Source organism: Natator depressus, chromosome 1 (assembly GCF_965152275.1).
Source record: "Natator depressus isolate rNatDep1 chromosome 1, rNatDep2.hap1, whole genome shotgun sequence".
NCBI classification, from domain to species: Eukaryota; Metazoa; Chordata; order Testudines; family Cheloniidae; genus Natator; species Natator depressus.
Window position 1 is genome coordinate 244933985 of NC_134234.1, and position 27433 is coordinate 244961417.

The 27433-nt window shown below is 46.4% G+C and overlaps 1 protein-coding gene across 1 annotated transcript; it reads left to right on the forward strand.

The window, feature by feature from the left end:
- The first annotated feature begins 1482 nt into the window (after positions 1-1482).
- On the forward strand, positions 1483-26210 carry DENND11 (DENN domain containing 11). Its single transcript, XM_074939958.1, has 9 exons — positions 1483-1693; positions 16080-16179; positions 17378-17536; positions 18376-18529; positions 18866-19004; positions 19556-19687; positions 19976-20126; positions 20653-20721; positions 21895-26210. Exons 1-9 carry the CDS (start codon positions 1483-1485, stop codon positions 22088-22090), a joined length of 1311 nt encoding a protein of 436 aa, XP_074796059.1. The 3' UTR covers positions 22091-26210.
- The last annotated feature ends 1223 nt before the right edge of the window (positions 26211-27433 follow it).

The window sequence follows — 27433 nt, forward strand, 5'->3', positions numbered from 1 at the left end:
TGGTATAATGAGGCGCCCACACGCATCCACTTTCAGGATCAGGGCCTAAATTAGCACAGACAATATAGGTCAGAAATATTGCAGCAAATGACATTCTAATGTTTGGATCAGTGGCACAATTATCTGTGGTTTTTTTTTTTCAAAAAATAATGGCATCAAAATAATTTTATAATCTAATCTATTTATATGATCTACAGTGCATGCCACTGAAAAGTTATCTCCTGGTACAGTATAAATAACCCATATTTATAATTATCTGATTGCACATCTCACTATGCCAGTTGCATTTAACAGGGATGATGAAACTGACAGTTTAGGTTCTAGTTTGTGAGGATACTAATCTCAGTAGAGAAACTGACTTGCACAAACTCCAAGTCACTTGAGATCCAGCAGTTTCTCCACTCTGGGGGCATGAAACTCATCTCTGAGTTGTGGCCCCAGCTGCATGCTCTAGGAAACGAACAATGTAGATTTAATTCCTTTTAAGAAAGTGACTTTAATCTGTGAGGGAAGAAGATGAGAATTTAGTTTTTCTTCCTGGAGGGAACTGATGTACTTCTAAGTTTAAGTAATGGCACCTAATACAAGGGGGATGGCTAGAAAAATCCTAAAACAAAGAGCAATAAAAATAACACTGTAATAACAATATTCTAGGCAATAGCACAGTAGCATCATACCACAATACAGCATTTAATTTTTAATAGCACCCAGTATGTCTAATCTATCCAGGGCAGTGGTTTTCAACCTTTTTTCATTTGCAGACCCCTACAAAATTTCAAATGGAAGTACAGACCCCCTTGGAAATCTTAGACATAGTCTGCAGACCCCCAGGGGTCCACAGATCACAGGTTGAAAACCACTGATTTAGGGCCCCAGTCCTGTAAATTGCAGTGCACCGATGGACCCCTCTACTTCAGCCCATTTATGCAAAGCAGTTTGCAGGGTCAGGACCTAGGTGTGTTTTCATCTCTGTCCTTTTAGACCCGAGGAGGTGCTGAAGGGCCGAGGAGGTGATGTAACTGCTTGTACTTGTGGGTAATGTCACTGGCTCCCCTTGTTAAACTCTGGAGCGCTCACCAGCACCCGCAATCAAGTGACCCCAGCCAGTGACGCACAAACACCCAGGGCACAGAGGAACGCCAGCCCCGCTGCAGCGCCCTGGGGACCCGCGGGGGAACAGCTCTGCTGCTCCGAAGCGCTCTCCGCAGGCCCCGTGCTGAGCGCGGGCCCGGCTCCCCGGGGACAGGGGGCCGCGGCACGCGCCACCGCCCGCTGCCCCGCTGCGACTCCAAACAGCGCCCCCTCCCCCGGCCCCGTGAGCGCGCGGTCACGTGACGGGCTGCGGCCGGCCCACAAGCGGGCTGCGGGACAGAGCGTGTTCACAGCCCGGAAGCCCCGCCCCCGAGCGGGCTGAGCCCCGCCCCCTGCTCCGCGGCCGCCCGCCCGCCCGGCTCTCCGCGGCGCAGTCGGCGGGCCGAGGCCATGGTGGAGCCGGCAGACGAGGCGCCGCTGCTCTTCTGGGCCGAGGGCCCCGCGGTCTCCCTGCCGCAGCCCGAGCCGGAGCGGGGCGGCTGGAGCCTGGCCCCGGGGGGCGGCGCGGCGTGGGGCGGCCCCGGGGAGCTGCCGCGGGGGCCGGAGGCGGAGGCGGACCAGATCGTGGCGGTGTTCGTGGTCACCTTCGATCCCCGCTCCGGTAAGGGCGGCCCGGCCCGCGGGGATGCTGCGCCCCCGCCGTGCGCTGCGGGGGAGCCGCGGGAGCCCCTCCACCGCATCCATCCCCCGGGCTCAGCGGCCAGGCTCCGCTGTGATGAGCTGGGCCGGCCTCGGCAGGTTCCCAGGGAAACGCTGCTGCCCCCTGTCGCCTCCTTCCTGACCCCCCCCCCCACCCCGGTGATGCGCCTGCTGGGGATGAGGGACACCCTGGGAATCTCGCTTCTCCTCCCCACCCCCCCGGTCCCAGGCTGAGCAGCTTGGTCATCGCTGTTATGAGTTGGGGAGGCCTCGGCAGGTCCCCAGGAAAATGCTGCCTCCCCTCGCTTCCACTTTCCCTTCTCCTTCCTATCCCCCAGCCCTCTGGCGTGTCTGCAGGGAATGAGAGACACCTTGGGAATCCTGCTCCTCTTCCTGCCCCGCCACTCTCGGGTTGAGCAGCCTGGCCATCACTGTTATGAGTGGGGAAGGCCTCAACAGGTGCCTTCTCAAGGGACCTACTGAACACCTCACATAGCTAGTGCTCAGGCCTACAGGGGGATGAGAGAGAAACCGTGTGGAAATCTTTCTCTCCTGCTCTCTCCCTTCCCTCCTCCCTGGCTCAGCAGCCTGATCATCACTGTGATGAGTTGGGGGGGGGCAGCAGGTTCCCAGAAAACACTGCTATATTCCCCCTCTTTCAGAAAAGATTGCTACATTCCTCCTCTTTAAATCCTCCCCATCACCCAGTGATCTTCATGGGGTGATGGAAAAGCCCTGGGAACCTCTCCCCACTTCAGTACCCTGTATTCTGGTGATGAGCTTGAGGCGGGTCTCTGCAGCTTTCTCTCAAGTGAGAATATTGTACTGCGTGTCCCTGTTTTCCCCATAGGTATTTATTGGTAGTGAGGTGAGGCAAGTCATGGAAGCCTCCCCCACCAAACATTGTCTACAAACAGTCATTCGCTGTACATACAGTGTGTTAGATGGTGATTAACATAGCCACCATCACTACAGTATCTGACTACTTCCCCAGCGTGCTTGTTGTTTTCCTGTGACTTGCATTATATTTGCCAAGTATAATGCAACAAAATGCTAGTTACTTCCCTTCATGCAACTTTGAGATCTTGGTGTTACTTTCCCTTCCTCATCATGGGACCTGTGCAGATTAATAACACTCTGTTTATCTATAGCGCCTTTCTTCTAGGAATCTCAAGTGCTTTACATAGGCTAAGGAATTAAGCCTCTCAGAATTCCTGTGAAATAGGTAGAAGAGTAGTACAGATAAGGAAACAAGTACAGAGAAAAAAGAACAGGAGTACTTGTGGCACCTTAGAGACTAACACATTTATTTGAGCATAAGCTTTCGTGAGGAGCTACAGCTCACTTCATCGGATGCATGCAGTGGAAAATATAGTGGGGAGATTTTATATACACAGAGAACATGTGTTACCATACACATGTAACAAGAGTGATCAGGTAAGGTGAGCTATTAGCGGGGGGGGGGGGGGACGGGGGACGGGGGACGGGGGGGGGGACCTTTTGTAGTGATAATCAAGGTGGGCCATTTCCAGCAGTTGACAAGAATGTGTGAGGAAGGCGGGGTGGGGGGGGATAAACATGGGGAAATAGTTTTACTTTGTGTAATGACTCATCCACTCCCAGTCTTTATTCAAGCCTTAGTTAATTGTGTCCAGTTTGCAAATTAATTCCAATTCAGCAGTCTCTCGTTGGAGTCTGTTTTTGAAGGTTTTTTGTTGAAGAATTGCCACTTTGAGGTCTGTAATAGAGTGATCAAAGAGATTGAAGTGTTCTCCGACTGGTTTTTAAATGTTATAATTCTTGACGTCTGATTGGTGTCCATTTATTCTTTTATGTAGAGACTGTCCAGTTTGGCCAATGTACATGGCAGAGGGACATTGCTGGCACATGATGGCATATATCACATTGGTAGATGTGTATGTGAACGAGCCTCTGATAGTGTGGCTGATGTGATTAGGCCCTATGATGGTGTCCCCTGAATAGATATGTGGACACAGTTGGCAACGGGCTTTGTTGCAAGGATAGGTTCCGGGGTTAGTGTTTTTGGTGTGTGGTTGCTGGTGAGTATTTGCTTCAGGTTGGGGGGGCTGTCTGTAAGCAAGGACTGGCCTGTCTCCCAAGATCTGTGAGAGTGGTGGGTCATCCTTCAGGATAGGTTGTAGATCCTTAATAATGCGTTGGAGGGGTTTTAGTTGGGGGCTGAAGGTGACGGCTAGTGGCGTTCTGTTGTTATCTTTGTTGGGCCTGTCCTGTAGTAGGTAACTTCTGGGTACTCTTCTGGCTCTGTCAGTCTGTTTCTTCACTTCAACAGGTGGGTATTGTAGTTGTAAGAATGCTTGATAGAGATCTTGTAGGTGTTTGTCTCTGTCTGAGGGGTTGGAGCAAATGCGGTTGTGTCGTAGAGCTTGGCTGTAGGCAATGGATCGTGTGGTGTGGTCTGGATGAAAGCTGGAGGCATGTAGGTAGGCAGAGCGGTCAGTAGGTTTCCGGTATAGGGTGGTGTTTATGTGACCATCGCTTATTAGGACTGTAGTGTCCAGGAAGTGGATCTCTTGCGGGTACCCATAGCAATGCCGCTGATTTGAAGGTATACGTTGTCCCCAAATGTGAAATAGTTATGGGTGAGGACAAAGTCGCAAAGTTCAGCCACCAGGTTTGCCATGATGTTATCGGGGATACTGTTCCTGATGGCTTGTTGTCCATCTTTGTGTGGAATGTTGGTGCAGAGGGTTTCTATATCCATAGTGGCTAGGATGGTGTTTTCAGGAAGATCACCGATGGATTGTAGTTTCCTCTGAAAGTCAGTGGTGTCTTGAAGATAGCTGGGAGTGCTGGTAGCGTAGGGCCTGAGGTGGGAGTCTCCATAGCCAGACCATCCTGCTGTCAGGGTGCCAATGCCTGAGATGATGGGGCGTCCAGGATTTCTAGGTTTATGGATCTTGGGTAGCAGATAGAATACCCCTGGTCGGGGTTCCAGGGGTGCGTCTGTGCGGATTTGTTCTTGTGCTTTTTCAGGGAGTTTCTTGAGCAAATGGTGTAGTTTCTTTTGGTAATTCTCAGTGGGATCAGAGGGTAATGGCTTGTAGAAAGTGGTGTTGGAGAGCTGCCTAGCAGCCTCTTGTTCATATTCTGACCTATTCATAATGACAGCACCTCCTTTGTCACTTTTTGATTATGATGTCAGAGTTGTTTCTGAGGCTGTGGATGGCATTGTGTTCTGCACGGCTGAGGTTATGGGGCAAGTGATGCTGCTTTTCCACAATTTCAGCCCGTGCACGTCGCCGGAAGCACTCTATGTAGAAGTCCAGTCTGTTGTTTCGACCTTCAGGAGGAGTCCACCCAGAATCCTTCTTTTTGTAGTGTTGGTAGGAAGGTCTCTGTGGGTTAGTATGTTGTTCAGAGGTGTGTTGGAAATATTCCTTGAGTCGGAGACAGGATTCTAGGTCACTACAGAACTGTATAATGTTCGTGGGGGTGGAGGGGCAGAAGGAGAGGCCCCGAGATAGGGCAGATTCTTCTGCTGGGCTAAGAGTATAGTTGGATAGATTAACCATATTGCTGAGTGGGTTAAGGGAACCACTGTTGTGGCCCCTTGTGGCATGTAGTAGTTTAGAGAGTTTAGTGTCCTTTTTCTTTTGTAGAGACGCAAGTGTGTGTTGTAAATGGCTTGTCTAGTTTTTGTAAAGTCCAGCCACGAGGAAGCTTGTGTGGAAGGTTGGTTTTTTATGAGAGTATCCATTTTTGAGAGCTCATTCTTAATCTTTCCCTGGTTGCTGTAGAGGATGTTGATCAATCAGGTGGTTCCGCAGTTTCTTTGAGAGTGTGTGGCGCAAGCTGTCAGCATAGTGTGTGGTATGTAGATTGTAATGGATTTTTTATCTTCAGTCCTTTTGGTATGATGTCCATCTGTTTGCATTTGGAAAGGAAGATGATGTCTGTCTGTATCTGTACAAGTTTTTTCATGAAGTTGATAGATTTCCACTCCATACGGCTAAATTCAGTGCCTTGCACAATGACAGGTTTCAGAGTAGCAGCCGTGTTAGTCGGTATCTGCAAAAAGAAAAGGAGTACTTGTGGCACCTTAGAGACTAAGAAATTTATTTGAGCATAAGCTTTCGTGAACTACAACTCACTTCAGCGGATGCATGCAGTGGAAAATACAGTGGAGAGATTTTTATAGAGGCTCTCTTGTCTGATGACTATGCAGGAAGTCAGTGGCAAAGCTGGGATAAAAATTCAAGATTTTTGACTTCCATTCTCACTAGATTCACTGCCTTTTTACTGATTCTGCACATCCGGCATGGGGGGAGGCAGGGCGGAGAATGTATGTAGGTAGGTGTGTTGCCACATCAGAATAAGTAACTGGGAGAAGAGGGCATATGGGAAATAGGGGTTAGCACTAGGATTTAATTTTCTGTTAGTGCAGGAGTGGCTTTCTTTAAGGTGCAGCCAAAATAGGTGATCTCAGTGGTGTTATGTCAGCGTAGTGGACCCCACAGTATAATAATCAAGGGGGTGGGGTTTAGTGCTCCAAATAAGTATGATGTTAAATATGATTAGTCTCCCTAGGCAAACCTCAGTTTTTCCTAAAACTCCTCTGCCATTTTGTGAGTAGGCAGTTGGGCACACAGAGTGAAAAGTGGTTCTGCAGAAGCTGGACTACTTTCCAGCTGTACTTTTAAGTACTAGGTAATGGCGGGTAACAAACCAGTACATCTTGGTTTTGGTGCTGGTTTTATCTGCTGTGGAGGGTTGTACTAAAGTGCTTCCACGTATACAATGTAATTCACAGGGAAATATTGAAAATGGGATGTAAGGAGAGGGTCAAATTTGACCTCTATTGTCCACATGCAACTTTTCAAAGGGGGGAAAACAATCACTCTTCATACTTCTCTACAACAAATAACTTTAGAAAACTAGGTTTAGTAGCAATAGTTAAGGCTATGATGATGTCACGGTATCCGTGACTTCCAGAGACCTCCGTGTCCTTTTTCCGCATCAGCCCTGGGGCAGTGGGGCTGGGCTGCAGCACCCAGGCAGCAGGGGGCCCTGGAGATGCCAGCTGCAGTGGGGGTTAGGGGTCCCCCGGAGTTCCCAGCAGCTGTGCAGTGGGTGGGACCCTGGAGCCCCGGCAGCTGTGGGTGCTGGACCCTCCTCCCTCCCCATTTCGTCAGGGATATTTTTAGTAAATGTCAGGGACAGGTCATGGGCTTCCATGAATTTTTGTTTATTGCCCGTGACTTGTCCATGACTTTTACTAAATATATCCGTGACAAAATCTTAGCCTTAGCAATAGTGTCTGGAAGTGTATGGAAGAGGTAAATTACGTCCCTTGATGGGCATGTAGAGCATTGACTTGTGCTGCTTCTTCTTAGTGTATGCGTAACGTGCCTCAGATGGCCCATGACCAGGATTCATCACCGAATTTGGTCCGCTGGTTGGATCATCAGCTTCCCTGGCTTGGGCTGGGTATTGACGGGGAGTGCGACATGAACGCTGATCTATGCCTCCTGACTTGTGTTGACTGTACCCAACAAATCACAGCTCTGCTACATATTTATTGGTGTAATACCTGTCTTGAGTTCTGTCTGCACAGGCGACTTGGATTCTTTTGTTTGATGCTTAAGAGATTAATGTTGTTTTCCCGAGGGGTGGTGAACTTATCTCTCAACTGTCTTTCATCACGCACTTGCGATCTTGCTCAGTCCTACACAAACTTGGTATTAATTCTCTTCTGTTATTGACCTAAGTAACCAATGCTGAATCATGACACTGAGATTACAGAAAATGCTAACCCCTTTGTTGATAGCCCACCACTGCATCTGCTGTTGTCCATTATTAACTTCCTGTTGGTAGGTCAGCGCATACCTGCCAAATACATTCACACATGCTGTGCTGCTGTTTTGTCTGCCTCGATCTAGAGTCTTATATAGCATCCATCACTTATGTATATGTTTGTACATACACTTCAGATAGTGACCGGCTTCTTGTGGCTTTGTGTGAGAGGGCTAGGGTGGCTATGCAGAAGGGCTGGGTCAAAGAAGTAAGTTTTGCTTTTTGTTCTGAATACGCTAAAGTTTCTGTGTATCCTGACCTCTTCTGGGAATAAGTTATGGGCAGTAGCCAAGAAAGTTTGGTCTCCTGTGTGCACAAGCATTGCTCTTGAGGTTGACAGTCCCATAATGCCACAGGAACCTGGCTCTCATGGGAGATCATGACCACGCAGGGTGTGCTGGTCCCTTGGGTAACTTGTGCCAAGCCCATGGAGGACTCTGACGGCGAAGACTTCTTCTTTCGTATGGCTTGGGGAGGTAACAACAATTACAAACTTATATCTAGATATGATAGTAGGGACTTTGCGACAGCAGGGAGCTGGTGCATGTCCTTCAGGCCCCTGGCGAAAGAACAAATGGACACTCAGAAATGATGTGCTCAATCATTTGTGCCTGGTGACCACAGTCTCATACAGGTGTTTGCCTCATTTTCCATTTAAAGAGGGTTTGTCCACATCTCCCAAGAGATGTCCTGATTTGATTCGATCTGCACCAGTCTTTCCAACATAAATCAAAACCTGGTGGTTCCTTGACAGGGTCAACAAAGAGCTGTTTGTTTTGCGTGGTCAGAACACTCCCTGTGGTTCTCCATTTAGCCTCAGCATCAAAGTTAAGTGTAAGAGTCTTGATGCGGATCCATAGAAGGTTGCAGGATTTTAATTTTGTCTTTGGAGGGTTCTGCAGGTCATCATGCAGCGGGATCTTCGTGTTTGCATTGACATGGTTGAGAAAGTGAGATGTCTGGGCAGCTCTTCTGATCTGTGGAGGCTGGATATGCAATAGGACTGGGAGCCAATTGACCAGTGTCAGGAATGCTCAAATTGACTCTTTGCGCATGGCATTATTGAGTTGAGTATCAAGGCATTTAGTGTGACTGATGTGAAACCACACTGGCGCACAGTATTCAGCCGCAGAATGTACCAAGGCAGTTGTTGTGGTTTGTAAGGTCCATGGACTGGAGCCCCATGATGTTCTGGCCAATTTTCTGATAAGCACGACATGAGACCTGACCTTATAGTGGGTGTTCTCGAGGTGTTGTCGAAAGGTTAAACTCTGGTCCAGTGTAACACCGAGATACTTTGAGTTAGCCTCATGGCTGACGCTCTCACTGCAGAACTGCACCACGAGTTTGGTATTAGCCATTTTATTGTTCAGATGGAAAACGGTCACCATGTTTTTTTTTCATGTTAGGCCTAAGTTTCCAGCATTGGAAGTAATCAGCCATTGTGCTAAGATCTCGGGTTAGGGTGCAGCTGATGGTATGGAGGCTTGTGTGCTGAATAGCTAGGGCAATGTCATCCGCATGGATGAATTTCCTCAACTCCATTGCTGGTATATCCATGGTGTAAAGATGAAAAAGTATCGGGGCCAGGACAGAGCCCTGAGGGATGACAGATTGAAGAGTTCTTGGTCTACTGATCTGGCCATTAAGGTGTACCTTAACAAGTGGTCCCTGGTCATCGCTGCCAAGAGGCGGATCGTTTGCCAACAGTGAATGACATGGGAGACCTTGAGGAGGAAGGCCCTATCTCCAGCTGGTGTCATATGCTGAGCACAGATCAACAAGGGTGATTCCTGTCTTCAGCTTATGTTGGAATCCTGTCTCAGTGTGGCCGGTGAGTGAAGCTACTTGGTCACAGCTGTTCCTCCTCCGGTGAAATCCTGCCTGCTTCTCTGGGAGGATGTCTTTGATAATGTCAGACAGATGGTAGAGCAACACTCCCCCCCCCACCCCATGAGTTTTTATGTCTGGTAACTTTGTCATCATCTTTTGAGTGTGTTTCTTGGAGGTCCATGATGCCAATGTGATCCTCTTTGAGGGTCCTAGAGAGGTAATCCGCTTTTTCTATGGACATCCCTTCTATAAGTTGGTATATTTGGAGGACTGGCCCAACTGTTCTTTTCTGGTCCTGAAAGGGTGGTTTGGGGAAATATAATCATTGCTACTTTCACTGGGAGGTCGGTAAAATGACGTCCAGTGGCCAGTCGACAACATTGGTACGTTGTGGATTTGCACAAAACACGAAAAACACCAGCACTTAACAGGAGCATCACGTGAAGGTTGTTGTCTTGCTCCAAAGGTGAAGACTGAAATATAGAATTTGACTTGGAATTCCATGAGCTAGTGAAGAGTAGAGCACTGGAGGTGATGTGCTGTCAGAGGCTTGCTTTGCTGAACAGATGGGTTGCTATGTCCTGCGCCACCAGGAACTGTTCTAAGATCAGCTGTTTCATACCTAGGTAGAGAGAATTATGGTAATTAAGCCTGGAGGTTGTGAATGCTTGGATCACCAAAATCCAAACCCAAATGGAGAAGCCACAGCTGGTCATCCTGCCAGCTGGAAAGGGGAAAAGGTGTTTTTTGTGTGGCTTTATTGGGTATCCAGAAACAGCAAGGAGTCCAGATAGGGCTCACCTGTAGGATAGACACAGGAGGGACAAGATAAAGAGAAGCGCTGCTGTGGGAACTTCAGGCTAAAGAGAGATACAGTCTCGCATTTTTTTGAGAGGCACTTGTATCGAGCTTGTCAATGTTTGGCATCTTGGAATGTTGCGCACAGTGCTGGCTGCCCCATTCCTGTTTCCAGATGCCAATCTCTAAAAGAAATAGGAGCAGGTCAAATTATGTCTCTCACTACTTATGTGATCATGGTGGGCAGCTAACTATCTTGGTAGTAAGTTTGAGATGTAGGGGAAGCCTACGCTTAAAATGCTGCATCGGTGCAGCTGTACCATTGTATTGCTTTAATAAAGACACTCGGGGCACGTCTACACTACAAAATTAAGTCGACCTAAGTTATGTTGATGTACGCCATCGCAATAATTAAATCACGTTTGCATGTCCAATGCACTTGGAGAATTGTGAGACTGTTTCTGAAAGGCAGTAACAGTCAATGTGAGCAACGCAGTGTCTGCACTGACACTGCATCGACATAATTACATCGACTTCAGTGCTATGCCTCTCATGGAGGTGGAGTTATTATGTCAGTGTAGTGGGTGAGTTACGTCAGTGGGAGCTACATTTTAGTGTAGACGTTTACTGAGTTAGGTCGACGTAATTAACTCTCGTATAGAGCAGGCCTAAGTCGATGGGAGAGAGCTCTCCCGTCAGTGAAGTTGATCCACTTGCCTGAGATCCAGTAGCTCTTCTGCTGACAGAACTGTCTACATGGGGGTTAAGTCGGTATAACTATGTCACTCTGGGATGTGGATTTCATCCCTGAGCAATGTAATTATTATACCGATATAAGTCTGTAGTGTTCTTAATAACACTGTAGGTTGCGAAGGCCCTAGTCTTTCAGCTGGCTTTGAGTGGCCAGACTACTGGTCCTGCAACTGCAGGATTAGGCCTACATGTGAACCAATAACTGCTTTAAAAAAGTCCAATTCACCATTATTAAGCTGTTTGTTTCTCTCTTGTATTTCTTTCATTCTCCAAATCGAGCTAAACCATGTTCAGTTTCACTTTCTGGTTCTCAGGCACTAGCACAGCGTTGCAGTGTTGTGTTGCAGATACTGCTTGGGAGTGTATAGATCTAAAAGTGTGTTCACTAACATATAGATCTTCATGTCAGGGTGTGATGCCCCCCAGCCGCCGCCATCCCCATGAACAGATGGTTACTTTATTAAAGAGGCTAAATGCTGGTGTCATAGTAGCTTCTGGGAGCATCCAAAAATAAGAGGGGTAGTGCAGAAAGTTACAAGGGAAACTTTTTTTGGCTTCATTCCTTCCAGAAGCTGCTGATGCTGTTTCTGACTTATCCTGGTGCTGTCGAATGGCTTACAAAAGTTCTTCAAGAAACCTGCGAGCTTCTCTCTTTAAAGCCTCGCATTGTGCTCTAAAGTTCAAGTTGTTTGGATGATGCTTGGGAAGTCCTTCCTCACCAGCCTGGGAGCTGCTTTGTGCATAGCCAGGGAGCAGGATAGGCTTCCTGCTCTCACAGAGGCTTCTCCCTTCCCCCTCCCTGTTGTCTGCCGGCAGCTAAGCTTGTACCTGTGGGAAAAGTCGCTCCTTTGTTTGCTCTAGCATCTCGCCTGACTGATTTTTATCTCTTTGCTTGCTCCGTGACTGCCACGTCGCACAGGGCAAGGTGGTGAGAGTGACTGCCCAGGAGTACAGGTGTTGGTGGCTAATTTTCTTTTTAATGGAAGATCCTAGAAAACAGTGCAACTGAATGAGTTTATTCAGGTGTGAGCATGGTGATCTCCTGTGGTTTAAAGCACAAGACAGGGTTCTAGTTCCACTTGCTCTGCCACTGACCTGCTTTGTGGAACTGGGTGTATTACGTAACCTCTGTCTGTTCACACATCTGTGAAATGGGAATAATACTTGCCAACCCCCGCAGCGATATTTGTGGCTTAACTAATTGAAGGTACTTCGGCTGAAAGGTGCTGTGGAACGATAACGTATTACTATTAACTCTGCAGCTGAAGATCAGTAGTTGATTCATTCTGAGCATTAGACTTTCAATTGTGTTTGAAAGAGGAACCTGCGGGAGAACTTGGGAACTTGGCGCTAACCACAGCTTGTGGTTGAGGGAGCTCTGGTCTACTTCCTTAAACTCTTCAGGGAAGGATCATCTCGTGTCTTTTTAAAAACAGTTATACATTTTAAAAAGTGGCTACATATAACTCTAAACACAAACCACAGGCATTATCATAGTGGCTTCCTCTGCCAGCCTTGTACACTGCCGAAAAGGCACATGTACATCAATAAAGACTCTGTCTTCATATGTATTTGTACAGCACCTAGGGTGACCAGATGTCCCAATTTTATAGGGACAGTCTTGATTTTGGGGTCTTTTTCTTATATAGACACCTATTACTCCACACCCTCTTCCTGATTTTTCACACTGTCTGGTCACCCTAACAGCACCTTGCACAGTAGAGCCCTGATTGGGGAATCGGGGCGATACCATCATAAAATGAGAAATCCCCTTTGTACTCAAGTCAGCCAGATTCTGCCAGAGAGTCCTTTGTAATGGAAAAGCTCTCCCTTATCCCCACTTCCTTGCTTGGTTGTAGCAACTTTACATTAGCTGTGTGATGACATTGCTGCCAAGACAGCCTAGGACTGGCCTCCCCATCTGTGAACAGAATGGATGCACATGAAATCTCTGCTGTTACTGTCATTAACTTGCTGTATCACCAGGCCCCAAAACCTGTTGGAAACACTATCTACTTGAGCAGAAAAATAGGCTACTAAATTCCAGTAGCTAAATAGAATTATTTGTGCTCCCTCCTTTGTGCAATATGTAAAATACAAAGAAGGGCCAGGATTTTCAGCAATAGTCACCTAAAGTTAGGCACTTATTTAAATGTGGAGCACCCCACAGCTCCTACTGACCCACATGGGTGCTGCTGAGCGCTCAGCTAGTTTTGAAAATCAGCTACTTATATAGGTGTCAAATTTTAGGCTCTTGTTTCTCAAAGTCATGGCCAAGTCTAAGGCCTTGTCTAAACACACAAGTGGTACTGTTTTAACTACACTGCTATAAAGTGATGTATTCCCCCACACGTTCCCAGTGTGGATGTTGTTAAATACGTATAGTGTTTGGGAAGGGGAATAAACTATACTGATACCAGGTGCTTTCATACTGGTATAACTGTGTCTACGCTAGGCCTTGTAGTAGTATAACTTTTGGTGGGAAAAATCTCATCCCTGAATATTTGTATTGATCCAAAATCTGTGTGTAGCCCACAAATCTGTTGTGAAAGAGTTTAGGATTAGATTGATTTGTAATATTTTTTTTGTCTTTTTATATGGATCATCTTTCATCTAAAAAAATATTCTCTCTTATCTCCACCCCAAGATCAGACTTCTTAGTTCTTTTCTATTTCAGGCATTAAACTTTTTCTTGTTGGGGTGATAGTTGCCAATTTATTCAGTCTTAATCTTTTCTATATCTGTGTACTTCTGAATTTGCTGGAACAATTATTGTGTTGTAGAGTTAGGAGGTTGGGAAATCTGTGAAACATTTCAGTCAGCTCTTAAAATATTAATTAATTTGAGAGGTGTTCCATGGAAGCTGTATTAAGGCGTTGGCTTTAAGATTCCTGTTTGACCAGTCTTACCAAGGAAGATAATGGGCTTCCAGAGAAATGATCCATTGCCCAAGCAGAGCCATCAAGAAGGATAGGCGTGGTCGTGGAGTCTCCACACCCACACTTTGGGTGTGAGGTGGAATACCAGCTGTCCTGTGGTTTGTAGACGTGATGGTTTGTGGGCTATCAAACCATGAAAATATCACAGGTCTAGGACTGAGGATTGCATGTACTGGGCCTTGGACTAGTGAAAAGGAGGAAATCCTTCTTGTAACAACGTTTTATGTACTAAAAAATACAGCCAGCTGATTTGCTCAGAGGCTTGGAATGTTAGAAGCTTTGACAAAGATGGATTTGTTGGCAGAGTGCAGGTGAAGCAGTCAAAGGTACACAACAAACTTGTTAACCCAGTACTTGAGTTTTTCACATGAATATCATGGCCACATATGTGGCATGCATGTATTTTTATATATATATCTTTTTTTTTAAGCAGTAAGGTTCCACTGACATGAGCATGGCCGGTGCTACAGTTTACTGTGTGGTATGTGTACACTCCTCCCTACCAGTAGTGATCAGAACGCTTTCATTTTTAGCCATAAATCTACATACAAAGTTCTGGCCTGGGCTTTTTAATACCCCTTCATGAGCCTGGCAGAATGGAGAGGGAGTCCAGTTTCCATTCTTCTTGGAGAATTGACTTCTAAATGATTTAGATAGTGGCACACAGAATACACCTATAAAGTTTGCGGACGATGCCAAGCTGGGAGGGGTTGCAAGTGCTTTGGAGGATAGAATTAAAATTCGAAATGATCTGGACAAACTACAGAAATGGTCTGAAGTAAATAGGATGAAATTAAATACAGACAAATGCAAAGTACTCCACTTAGGAAGGCATAACAGATTACACACATACAAAATGGGAAATGACTGCCTACGAAGGAGTACTGCAGAAAGGGATCTGGGGTCCTAGTGGATCACAGGCTAACTATGAGTGGAGAACAGTGTAACACTTGCAAAAAATAAAATAAAATAAGCAGACCTCATTCTGGGATGTATTAGCAGAAGTGTTGTAAACAAGACCACGAGAAGTAATTCTTCTGCTCTACTCCATGCTGATAAGGCCTCAGCTGGAGTATTGTGTCCAGTTCTGGGTGCCACATTTCAGGAAGAATGTGGACATATTGGAGAGAGTCCAGAGAAGAGCAAGAAAAATAATTAAAGGTGTAGAAAACATGACCTGTGAGGAAAGATTGAACACATTGGGTTTGTTTAGTCTGGAGAAGACTGAGAGGGGACATAAGTTTTCAAGTATATAAAAGGTTGTTACAAGGAGGAGTGTGAAAAATTGTTCTCTTTAACCTCTGAGGATAGGACAAGAAGCAATGGGCTTAAATTACAGCAAGAGAGGTTTAAATTGGACATTAGAAAAAACTTCCTAACTGTCAGGGTTGTTACACATTGGATCAAATTGTCTAGGAAGGTTGTGAACTCTCCGTCATTGGAGATTTTTAAGAGCAGGTTAGACAAACACCTGTCAGGGATGGTCTAGTTATTGCGTAGCCTGCAGGGGACTGGACTAGATGACCTCTTGAGGTCCCTTCCAGTCCTATGATTCTGTGCTGCTTTCCTCTCTTGAACAGATTTCCTCTAAAATCCTTTCTGAATCCAAGATTTTATCATGGCAACATGATGCACTTACCAAATGCCTGGCTATTTAACATTACATCCTTCCCTTTGCTCTGCTTTTGCACTACAGTGCTGTGGAGAGGGATCAGATTCTCAGCTTTGGAGACTGAAGTCTTCTGTCCACAGAACTCACGCAGCACAAACATCAGTAGAGTTAGCCCCTCTTTCACTGCCCTGACCCAATACCTGGCTGCTGCCTGGCAAGGCTTGGAGGGGCAAGTCTGCAAGACATTAAATAGGTTCCGAAATAAGTGTTGAGGCTCATGCGATGTACTGGTGGTCAATGCAGCATGTCTGTCTCACAGGCAGTACATGGAGTGTGGTAAGGTTGCATTTGTGCTCTGTCTCAGGTACTGGAGAGACCCATCTCACTGTAATGCCATGTAATCACCGCCCTGTGTTGCTCCAAAAACTTGCCTTTTAAAATAGTGTTATCAGTGCACTGCTCCCTGGTACCCAAGTGGTTGAAACCTGACTGCTGTTGATTTGTTGCTGCTTTATCTTTAGTAGAGTGTGGGACCCTTTTCCATGCCAATGAAAAGTTATTGCTCCTTTGCCCCACAGGTAACATGGTGGAATGGTGTTTGCCCCAAGACATTGACTTAGAAGGTGTTGAGTTCAAATCCATGGCAAGTGGGTCGCACAAAGTCCAGTCGGATTTCATGTGAGTATATTTGTGCTGCGCTGCTCCTTCCCATCCTCCTTAGCCACACACGCCCTCCTCCCTTAGTCCAAAGCAGTAAAAATGAGCACTGCCCATCAACTAAGGCCTCCCAAATTGACTTGTCAAAAAACTAGCTGCTTTGGAGTGAATTTTCGAGATATTTAGCATCTGCTGCATCAAACATCTGCTATTTATGTAGGTCCTAAAGTATAATGACTTCTGCTGTGGTGGCCAGCCTGCCAACAAGAGCAGACCTGGTTCCTAGAGGTACTGACACTAACGCATGAGGCAGGAACAAACAAGGAAGCTAACAGAATTGCTAATTTCAGGCTCTGTTAGGAATATCCGCAGTCAGGCCACGTGGTGGGGATGGAGCAAATTCTTTTCCAGATGGAAAAGAGTAAAACTGGGGGGAACGGGAGGTTTTTTTGTTTGTGGTTTTAAGAGAGAACACAAAAGAAAACGTTTAAAAAAACTTGGATGTCTCCTTCAGATGTTGAGTAGTGATCATGTCCTGTCCCCATTTCACTTCCTCTTCCCTCCCTCCTCCTAATGGGAATTCTGGTTCACGCCCTTCCTGTTGTATTCCTCCCCTCTCTGCTCTCAAGGGCCCCAAGTTGTGGTGCCTCCCTTTGGCCAAGGAGGACAGACAGCTGCTCCCTGTAGAGCTTGTAGATTCCACTCTCTGCTTGGCCAGAGGAGGTGTTTCATCTGCAATGCTTCCATTCTCTGCAAGCCTGGGAGATGGCTTGGGGGCCAAACAGGCCATTGTTATGATAGCTAGTTTCACTTACTTTATAAAGTGTGGTGTGTTATCCTCACTGTTCTTTGGAAACATGACGTTATGCTCCCTGGGCCTGGCTTTCTACCCGAGCCCCTCTTCTGAAAATTTCCCCATCATTGCTGACACAGGTTCCACTGCACCAGTGCTAGCAAAGGTCTGGCTTTTAGTGGCAGGAGAGGCACTGGAGGCTGCCAGCTTTCTGAATGCCGTGTAATGTAGACCATGCTCTCAATAGATTTAGAAGACTTGGTTAAAATGGCAGAGGCCTGTGTGCACAGGAGGAGATGAAGGGGGTGGGGAATTGATATTTTTGATGGCCCTTCCTAGGATCTGCTTGTTATACCTTGCCAGGTATATGCCTCTCTTCCCACTCTACCCCTTTCTAGTTATTTTTTGTTGCACATTTGTCCCCAGTTATTTCCGGAAAGGGCTCTGCTTCGGCCTGGCCTGCTTTGAAAACATGCCCGTGGAGAGCGAATTAGAGCGTGGCGCCCGCATGAAGTCTGTGGGGATTCTCTCCCCTTCGTACACCCTGCTCTATAGATACATGCACTTCCTGGAGAACCAGGTCCGGTAAGTTGTCTGTGGGATACAGGATTGGCTGCCTGTGCACCTGTACTGAAAGGTCTGAACGTTTGTGTGGATGGTTGGATGTGAAGGTTTCCCAGGCTACACTGAACATCAGGTTGGGTGTCATTTGAAAGGTAACTTTCTCTGAATGTGCAATAAGGTTTTGGCTTTGAGCTAAGACTTTGAAATGTTGCCCCACTAAGACCTTTTTCCGAGAAAGAGAGTATTTCTCCTTGTGTGTGTTACAGGAAATGAAGATAACGATGGAGGAAAGAAATTAAACTTGAGTTAGTAATACAGGACCACTTCAGTGTGTAGTTTTTTTTTAATCTGCTGGAGAATTGCTTGTTTTGAACAGGTATTAGAACAAAGTAATCGTTGATTTCCCTCCTGTTCCTTAAAACATCAATTTGCTAAAGGTTTCTTGAAATATTTTTAGAACCAACAGTGAGATTTTGTTCTTGGCTACATACATGCTTCTGCTGTCTACACGAAAAGCGCTGTCCAGTGGGACTGCAGGATCAGAGCTTGCTAAGGGAATTAAGTAAGGGTAAAAGAGGACTTGCAGGAAAACACCATCTTGTTTGAACTTGTTCTAAATGTTAAAAACCAGGATCCATTCTACCATGCATGGAGTATGAGAGTCCTGCCTGACCATATCAGCCCTGCCCAGGTTCCTTGGATGCACTGAAAGATACAGATGCTCATGATGCTGGTGCCACAGCCTGTGAAAACTGAGGCACCCAAGGCTGAATCTCGGACTAGGAGACATATGTGGCTATGGGCACGGGCCCTGGGGTCTGTGGACTCCATAAACCTTTGCTACTTTTTGTCTTTTCCAGACACCAGCTGGAGATGCCAGGGCATTACTCCCACCTAGAGGCGTTCTATGATGACAAGAAGGGGGTTCTCCCTGCTGGCAAGGGTACCTCCAGCTCTCAGCCACCCGTCCACTGGCTGCCCTCCATCCACAGATACATGTATCCAGAGATGAAGGTGAGGCAGGCGCTGTCCAGCTTGTATGAACATGCAGTGCACTGATGCTCCCGATGGGTATAGGACTAGCTAATTTGCGTATAGCAAGTCTCTCTGCTGGCCAAGCTAGTTGAGTTTTCTCCATGCATTTCAGCATTCATGGGCTGAGCCCGAAGCTACTCAGGCAGCAGCTATCCACTGTTGCAGTGTGCTGCTCTTGCTCCCACGCATCTAGTGTTACAAGCGCTGGGCGGTGTGTATCTACAACTTGCTCCCATATTCTGCTTCTGTATTTAGCATCTCTATGTGTGTTCCTGTAGCATCTCTCACAAGCCATTCTCTTCCCCTGGCCCTCAGATCACACACCCCGCAGGCTGTATGTCTCAGTTCATTAAGTTCTTTGGAGAGCAGATCCTCATCCTCTGGAAGTTCGCTCTGCTACGCAAGCGCATTTTGATATTTTCACCACCGCCAGTAGGAGTTGTCTGCTATAGAGGTACGGAGTCAAGGTCAAAACCCTCAAACCTCTGCCTTCCCACGCCTGAAGGACAGTGACTTTTACACATGTGCACACACCCCTCCTCGCTGATAGGGAAGGATGCAGTGCGGTTCTCCCAAGCCCACTGCTAGAGAAGGGGATGGGCAGGGTTTTGCAAGGCAACCCGGAGGCTCCCCTCCCCCACTTCTTGCAAGCATGCTTTGTTGGTCTGAAGAGCTATGAACCTGAACTCTTGTCTCTGTGTGGCCGCACCAGATGCTGTTGCCTGACTTTCATTCCACCAAGCAGCAGGGTGTAGGGGGAGATAATGTCTAAACATTCTGCAGGAACTTAAGTAAGAATTTAAATAATGTGTTGCCCAATGGGAGAGTCAGAGGGAAATGTAAGCATTTCAGTGTCAGTCAGATGCCACTATGCTGTGCTGTGAACACTGTGTGTTAAGGAGCACTTGGGGCAAATGGGGACAAGAGAAACAAGGAGGGGGCACTGTGGACCCTACTCAGAGGGAATATTGTGGGCATCATGTTATCCCTTTCTCTCACCTGCAGTGTATTGCTGTTGCTGCCTAGCCAATGTCTCGCTGCCTGGCATTGGGGGGACCGTTCCAGAGTCTAAGCCTTTTTTCTATGTGAATGTGGCAGACATAGAAATGCTGGAGACTGAAGTGTCTTACGTGGCCTGTAAGTACAACAGCTTCTTTCCTTCCCTACTGCTTCACCCCAAGCTGCAATCTCTGATGGGTCAGGAGGTACCTTTTAGAACTTAAGCTGAAAAAAATCTCCTGATGGTGAGAGATACTGTGAAATAAAAGAGGAGAGATCTTAATCTGCATGGGTATGGCCAGGTCCTGTTCTCACCCAACAAAGACTGGATTGTAACGTGCCTGGGTGTGGCTGTGTCTTGTTCTCATCGAACAGCAAAGCAAGAGAGAGTGTCTGAAAATCTCCCTCTCCTTCTGGTCCCGGCAGGCACGACGGAAAAGATCTTTGAGGAGAAGCGAGATCTCTACGATGTCTATGTGGATAACCAGAATGTGAAGACGCACCATGAGCACCTGCAGCCGCTCCTGAAGATTAACAGTGCCGACAAGGAAAAATACCGGCGGCTCAATGACCAGAGGTAGTGGAGGGGACCTGAGTGGTGGAGCGATGGGACCAGTATCTCGATCTCTGAATTGTCTTGTCTTCATTTTCCTGGTTTCTTGCTGCTTTGGTTCATTCTTTTGACCCTCTCATTCAACACCTTTATGGTGGCTGTTTGTATTACAGCAGGGCCTAGAGACTCCAGCTGAGATCAGGTCACCTTTGTGCTGGGCACTGTGCAAACACATAGTAGTAACCCGTCCCTGTCGTTCTTAAATAGACGAGGTAGATAAAGGGTGTGAAGGGAAACAGGCACGGAGATGAAGTGACTTTGCCCAGGGTCATGCAATGGGTTTAGGGGCAGAGTTGGGAGTAGAATCCAGATTTCCTGACTCCCAGCCAAGTGCCCTGTCCATGGGACTCTTCTGCCACCTATAGATTAAAGATGAAGGTTTTGGTATCTTTATTTCCAATAAATGGTGATGTCTTCAGTCAGAATACTGTTGCTATTGCTCTGGGTTTCGTTGCTTGTACATGTGTTTGATTTGCCTCCCTTCTCCCAGGCAGATGTTGATGTACTCTCAGGAGGTGGAGGAGGACTGCAGCTCCTGTGAAGAGGACCTCTTTATCTTGTGAGTTGCTCCCTGCACCACTGAATAACAACCAGGCTGTGGGGAGTCTTTAAAGTGTGGTTTTGCACTGAGGGCCTATGCACCAATGACAGCCTGGGGTCCAGTCGTTGTCTCACTGGTTTCATATCACACTAGCTTAGCTTGCAAATAGAGATGTTTGGGGGGCTGGAAGTGTTTGGAGGGGATATGGAGACCCATAAAGCATGGGCTGGAAATGGAAGAGATTTCTAGAACACCAGCATCTTCTGACCCTCTTCAGAATTCCTGGCTATGCTGGGGGAGGCTAAACAGCTTGTTGAGATGCAGATGGTGCTCTGGCTGTGGGGAGCAAACTGCCTCTGCTTGTTGGCTGGGCGGTTACATGTGTGGCAGTTTCAGAGGAGGCTGGGGTGAAGGGTTGGGTCATGCTTGTGTGGTTCCTGAAGTCTGTGAGGAAATACATGGCAGCCGAAGTACTAAGGAGACGCTGGCTCCTCCTATGGAACCCTTCACCACGGACTATTATTGCTCATGCCTGTGGTGGGAAAGGGATATACATGAGAGTAATGCGATGAAATTGTCTAAAGGAAAATTGAGGGTGAATATTAGGGAGGGCTTGCCAAGACTGAGGTGCTTTAGACTATGAACAGCCTGCCAGAGTGCACAGGGGAAGCCTCGTTACTCGAGTCATTTAAAATTAGACTGTGGTTGGAGAGGATATGGGACCAGGAACAGTGCTGTACCTGAAAGGGGATGCAGGTGGTGGCCAATCGAGCTTTCATCTCCAAGTTCTGTTCCTTGTTTGGTGTGGAAGATTAGTCATAGCTAGAATCTGGTGGCTCAAGAACAGGTAATGGAGAAATCATTTGGGTCAGCGTAGTGGCTTGGTGCTTTTGTCCACTCAGTTCCCCTACTGTATTAAGGGAAGACATATGTTGGATTTTTACACTTGGTCTTTTACTCCCCACAGTAAATGTGTTAGTTGAGTCAGCGCCTAGCTTAAATAAGCTAGCCTGAAGCCTGTTGAGTAAAAGTTGTTACTGACCTACCACAAAGGTCAGGACTGTGCAATACCATGGTGCAAGGAAGGTAGGAATGTTTAAAGTGGGACTCTGGGAACGGTGTAGAAAATCTGTCTTCCATTTTTCTTTTCATTCCCATCTCCTCTTCCCTTTTGGCTGTGTCCTCCTGCAGGTTTTTCATGGAGCAGAACAATCGGATATTTCAGACACTGATGGAGGTGTCAGCTAGCCAGGACAAGACCTTGACAGCTGACCATGCCCGGGGCATGGGCCTGGACCCACAAGGTGACCGAAGCTTCCTAATGGACCTGTTGGAAGTGTATGGCATTGATGTCATGCTAGTCATTGATAACCCCTGCTGCACTTAAACTGAGGACAAGAGAGACAGGGAGCAGCGATGGCTTTTTATAGACTATGGAACATTGCTTAGGAGCATCACTGGAACTCACCACACAGTCACTGGAAGGATCTCACTTATTTAATAACTTTATACAGAAGAGTATTTATAATTTTAAACAAAATGTGATTTTATTTTCCTTTCTTCAGGATTGACTGCTCAAGGTTTGGTTTGTTTTTTTCCTGATATCCATAGGAGCAACGGCACCTTTTCACCAACCCTCACAGTTGACATTGGCAACTGTTTTTGGCCTAGTCTGGATTTGTGAGGCGCTGGAGATTTCAGGGAAAGCACCTTCTCTCATGGGGACCAATGTGGAATCATGTATATTTGAGCCTTCAGGAGTTGACTGTGGAGAATGTCCCCTCCAACTGGGTATCGTACAGTGCTCCCCAATCTTTTCAACATCCTCCACCCTACCGTGTCTCTCACTGGGGACAGTTAATTATGCGAATTAGACTCTGTACACCCCACTTGCCCACCTTTTCAGCAGTTGAGTTGGAGTCCAACCGCCATCCCCATCTAAGAAAACTGTTAAGACTAGATGCGCTACAGGATCACGTGATCACTTTAAATTATGGGATGGTAGAAGGTGTTACAGTCTCACTTCCAGCATTTGAAAGGTGGAGTTATCTCGAGCCTACCCTCCGTGTTTCATGCCAGGAGTGCAGGAGAACAGAGAAGCTCTTCACCTCCTGGTGTCTCCTAACTCCTCCTTTATTTATTTAATCAAAGATTTTAAAACAGCAGGATAGTGTCCAGGTAGCTCCTGCTAAGCAGCGACCAATATCACAACGGCACCCTGCAGTTGCTGTGCTTTGCAGTCTCTTCTGAGGGCAGGCTTGACCATCGTTGATAGAGCTGTGTGGGAAATGCTTGGCTCTAACTCCTCATCAGCCCTTCCTTCATGGTTAACTTCAGCAACAGAACGGGCAGAATCTTTCTGCAGGGTCTGCTACTTACTCCGGCTTCCTGTTTTGTTCTCCCAGTGCCATGAGTTTGTATCTGTTTGTGCTTAGCCCTGGCTACCTACCAGTTATTGTTCTGCTTGAGCATTCAGTTAAGTGGATCATCTTTTGTCAGGCAGCTGTCAATGGGACAGTCCACTTATTTTTCAGTCAGAGATACAACCTTTTGTAGCCCTGGTGCCTGGCTGGCCTTACTATTTGCAGTGAGTTCCCTTGTGGCTTGGAGTTCTCTTCTGACTCAGCTGCCAGAGGAGGAAATGAGGATGTATGTGTATTGGTGGGGGGGAGTCAAAGTACCAGATTTTTCTTCCTGCCCATTAGCTCTGCTTCTCCTCAGCATTAGGATTTCTCACTCCTTAGCAATGGGTGTGGGCCAGTGACCACTGGCTGGACCGTAGGGCCTCTTGCTTGTTCCTGTGAAAGGCTAGCTGTGTTCAGCATGCCTTCCTCCCCTTGCAACACTTGAATGTATGGTGCTAAGTCCTAGGAGTAACTAGCTGCCTTGCAGCACCTGATGTTCTTACTGGCCCTTGTTCCGCAAGGCAGTACCACTGACTGCCCTGTCCTGGTGACTTCAGTAGGTTTACTCACATGTTGGAAATTAGGCTTATGCTTAAGTACCTTGTTTGAACTGGGACCATAATGATCTAGCTGCCCTTTCCCCTACCCTTATTTCAGCATCATGGCTCTCTTGTAAGCCATAATCCAGCATTTCATGTTCTAGCCCTATAGCTACTATGGAAGTGTTTCTTGCCATCAGCAGAGTGGACACTCCAGTCCTTCTTTCTTCTGGATTTTGCTGCTGGATAGGGTTCAGCCTGACCACCCTACATTCCCCCAGTTCCTTGCTTTAACCCATATATTTATTTACACACACCTCCCCCTCAACGAATCTCCTGCACTGCATCACTGATTTAGCGTCCGTGCCTTTTGAGGTGCTTAGAGGCAGGCACGTTCCATCTCTCCATGGAGTTTATCTCCAGCAGACATCTCAGCTGTTTGCTTGAGATTCAGGGTCTTTCCTAACCCAAGGGAGCAGAGAGCTTGATGTTGAGGGAAGGGAAAGGATGTGGCACAGGCAAATCAAGGCCCTCCTAATGCTAGTTTAACTAGTATAATACATAGCACTTCACAGCCTCCAAGTGCTGGGTGAGCAAAGTGGACTCTTTTTTTTCCTCTCTGCTTCTCCTGGGCTCTGGCTACTTTCCTACCAGAGAAAAACATGCTGCTACTTTTGTTTTGTATCCTCTGCAGTTGTATTGCATTAATTCTCCCAACAAGGCTAGGGTGTGACAGATGGAAGAATCTGAACAGAGCTGGTTGCAATTAAAAGGTCACTTCTGAGGAAGGCTTTTTCTTGATTTTTGTTTTGTTTTTCTTCTGACCTCTTTTTCAAGCAGAATCGCCCAATACAATCCACATTTGACTCTGCCTTCCCACCTCGTTTCTGTTGGGTTCTATCTCTCTAGCCATCCCCACCCAAAGAAGATTCTCTCTGCAAGGAGGACGGTATGGCAGACTTGTGTTACTAGGGCTTGAGTAACCTGTTAAGAATAAACAAAGGCATTGAAATGTGAATCACCTAGCTCCTTTTCGCTACTGCTTGACTAGGAGTTTTGCTCTGATCAGCTTGTGGGGGCCCTCTCCTGCTCTCACTGAAGTCAGTAGTTCTGTTGATCTGAGTAGGAGCAGGCATTTAGTTTGTATCCTTGGGAAGTTACAGCCCTCTGCAACCTGAGTCTTTCGAACATGTTTCTGAGCTGTAGCAGGGCTGTGTGTTCATGTGCTGTCAGAAAACCAGCTCCACCAGATGGCATTGCCAGAAGAGGATAAAGGAGGAGCAGCAAAGCGATGGCATAGCTAGGGTAAAAGAATCAGCTGTCTTGCATCCCAGCTCGATAGCTATAGCCTGTCTGCTCTCCTGTGTAATCCGGTTTCCATAAGTCTCCCTTGAAAGGCAGATGCTGCAGGAGGTGAGAAGTATCCAAACAAGAAGGGCCTCCTCGTTACCCTATTGGAGGGAATTTGCTGCCTAAATATGAGGCAGGGCTGTGAGTCACCTGCTTTGGCTCTCTGAAGTAATTCCTCCTCGTGCCTGGCGTCTTGGTAGTGAAAGCAGTGGTAGTTCTGCAGCCTTAGGGTAGATGTGTGGAAGGGATTGGTTAAGAATTGCTAAGGAAGCAGTTACTGGTTTCTGCCTTTGAAGACAAAGCACTATTGCGTATATTTCCTCCTAGCATAACAGCCAACATGGATCTGAATTCTTCCCCTCTTCCTTCAAAAGTCAATACTTGAGAATTACTGCGACCCTGGGTAGTGCTTTGCTGTTCTGGGTTTTTTTTAAACACAGTGCAGCTAGAACATCTTGGTTGAGGAGTGTATTTTGGGGGTGGGGGCAGAGGAGGAGAACGCGTTTAACAGTAAAGCTTGTTTGTTGATTGTTTTGATTTAAAAGGAGGGCAAGATGTGACAGTGTCTTTCTGTAATTGGGAACTAGTGGAAAATCCTCTTCTGTGGAAATTTTGAAAGTACTTTGCCTTTAAAGTGGTACCTTTAGGTTTTTTTAAGGTGACCATGGCTGTTAGCATTTGTAGTTGCATGCCATCTGATCCCCTCATAACAGCCATAACGGCCCTCCATACAGTTTCGGAACCCCGATTTGGCCCTGAGGCCAAAAAGTTTGCCCACTCTTGGTGTAATCCATTGTTCCTTCTTAAGTGGACTACTTTGCATTTGTCCTTTTTGAATTTCATCCTGTTTACTTCAGACCATTTCTCCAGATCATTCTGAATTTGAATCCTATTCACCAAAGCACCCACAACCCCTCCCAGCTTGGTATAGTTTGCAAACTTTATAAGTGTACTCTAGCTAAATCATTTGATGAAGATATTGAACAGAATCAGACCCAGAACTAATCCCTGTGGGACCCACTTGATATGCCCTTCCATCTTGATTGTGAACCACTGATAACTACTTTCTGGGAATGGTTTTCCAATTAGTTATTCACTTACCTTTTTGTGGCTCCAACTAGGTTATATTTCCCTAGTTTTATGAGACGGTCATGCGAGACAGTATCAAAAGCTGCACTAAAGACAAGATATACCACATCTACTGCTTCACCCCCCCCCCCCCCCCCATTCACAAGGCTTGTTACCCTGTCAAAGAAAGCTATTACATTGCTTTGACATGATTTGTTCTTGACGACAAGGTGAAAAGTAACAGCATGGATTTATCTTCTTAGTGTTTGCAAATTGATTGCTTAATTATTTGCTCCATTATCTTTCTGGGTACTGAAGTTAAGCTGACTGGTCTGTAATTTGCTGGGTTGTTCTCACTTCCCTTTTTATAAATGGGCATTATATTTGCCCTTTTCCAGTCCTCTGGAATCTCTCCCTCCTTCTTCCATGATTTTTCAAAGATAATGGTTAATGGCTCTCCTCAGTCAGCTCCTTGAGTATTCTAGAATGGATTTCAGCAGGCCCTGGTGACATCTAACTTGTTCTTTCCCTATTTTAGCCTCTATTCTACCTCATTTTCACTGGCATTCACTGTGTTAGATGTGCAATTGCTACTAATCTTTTTGGTGAAAACTGAAACAAAACATTTAATACTTTTGCCATTTTCTGTTCATTTTTTCCCCCTCATTGAGTAATGGACCTACCCTCTCCTTGGCCTTCCTCTTTCTTCTAATGTATTATTTTCTTGTTACCCTTTGTCCGTAGCTATTTTAATCTTTTGGGCCTTGGCCTGTTTAATTTTGTCCCTACATACTTGTTTGTTTATATTCATTCTTCATAATTTGACCTAGTTTCCACTTTTTGTAGGACTCTGTCATTGATTTGAAACTCAAAATAAATCTCCTGGTTAAGCCAGGATGTCCTCTTGCTATGCTTCCAATCATTCCTATGCAGTGGAATATTGTGCCCTTAATGTCTCTTGAACTGTTTTTCCCATTAGACTTGCTTCCCATGGGAATCTTACCTACCAACTCCATGAATTTGCTAAAGTCTGTCTTCTTGAAATCCATTATCTTTATTTTCCTTCCTACCATTTCATGATCACTTTCACCTGTTGCCTTCCCCTTGTCAAGCAAATCTAGAACAGCCTCTCCCCTCATAGCCTATGTGTCTGTCCTGCAGTGCCTACAGTCTGAAAGGGGTACATTTATTTCTCTGGGACAGAGAAATAGCATAGCTCTGTCTATTGATGGTATTTAAATAGCCCTATTACCATAGCATGATCAGCTTCTATTCTTTAGTGTATGCTCACAACAGCCCTGTGAAGAAGGGAAATGTTATTACCCTGCTTTACCACTAGGAAGTCTGTACTGGACAGGGAATTGAGTG

What these genes read in the sequence shown, in the direction of transcription:
- DENND11 (XM_074939958.1), top strand. Translation starts at nt 1,483, where the DNA reads ATGGTGGAGCCGGCAGACGAGGCGCCGCTGCTCTTCTGGGCCGAGGGC. An exon ending in TTCCTGGAGAACCAGGTCCG is followed by an intron (nt 17,537 to 18,375) that starts GTAAGTTGTCTG and finishes TGTCTTTTCCAG; the next exon opens with ACACCAGCTGGAGATGCCAG. An exon ending in ACATGTATCCAGAGATGAAG is followed by an intron (nt 18,530 to 18,865) that starts GTGAGGCAGGCG and finishes CCTGGCCCTCAG; the next exon opens with ATCACACACCCCGCAGGCTG.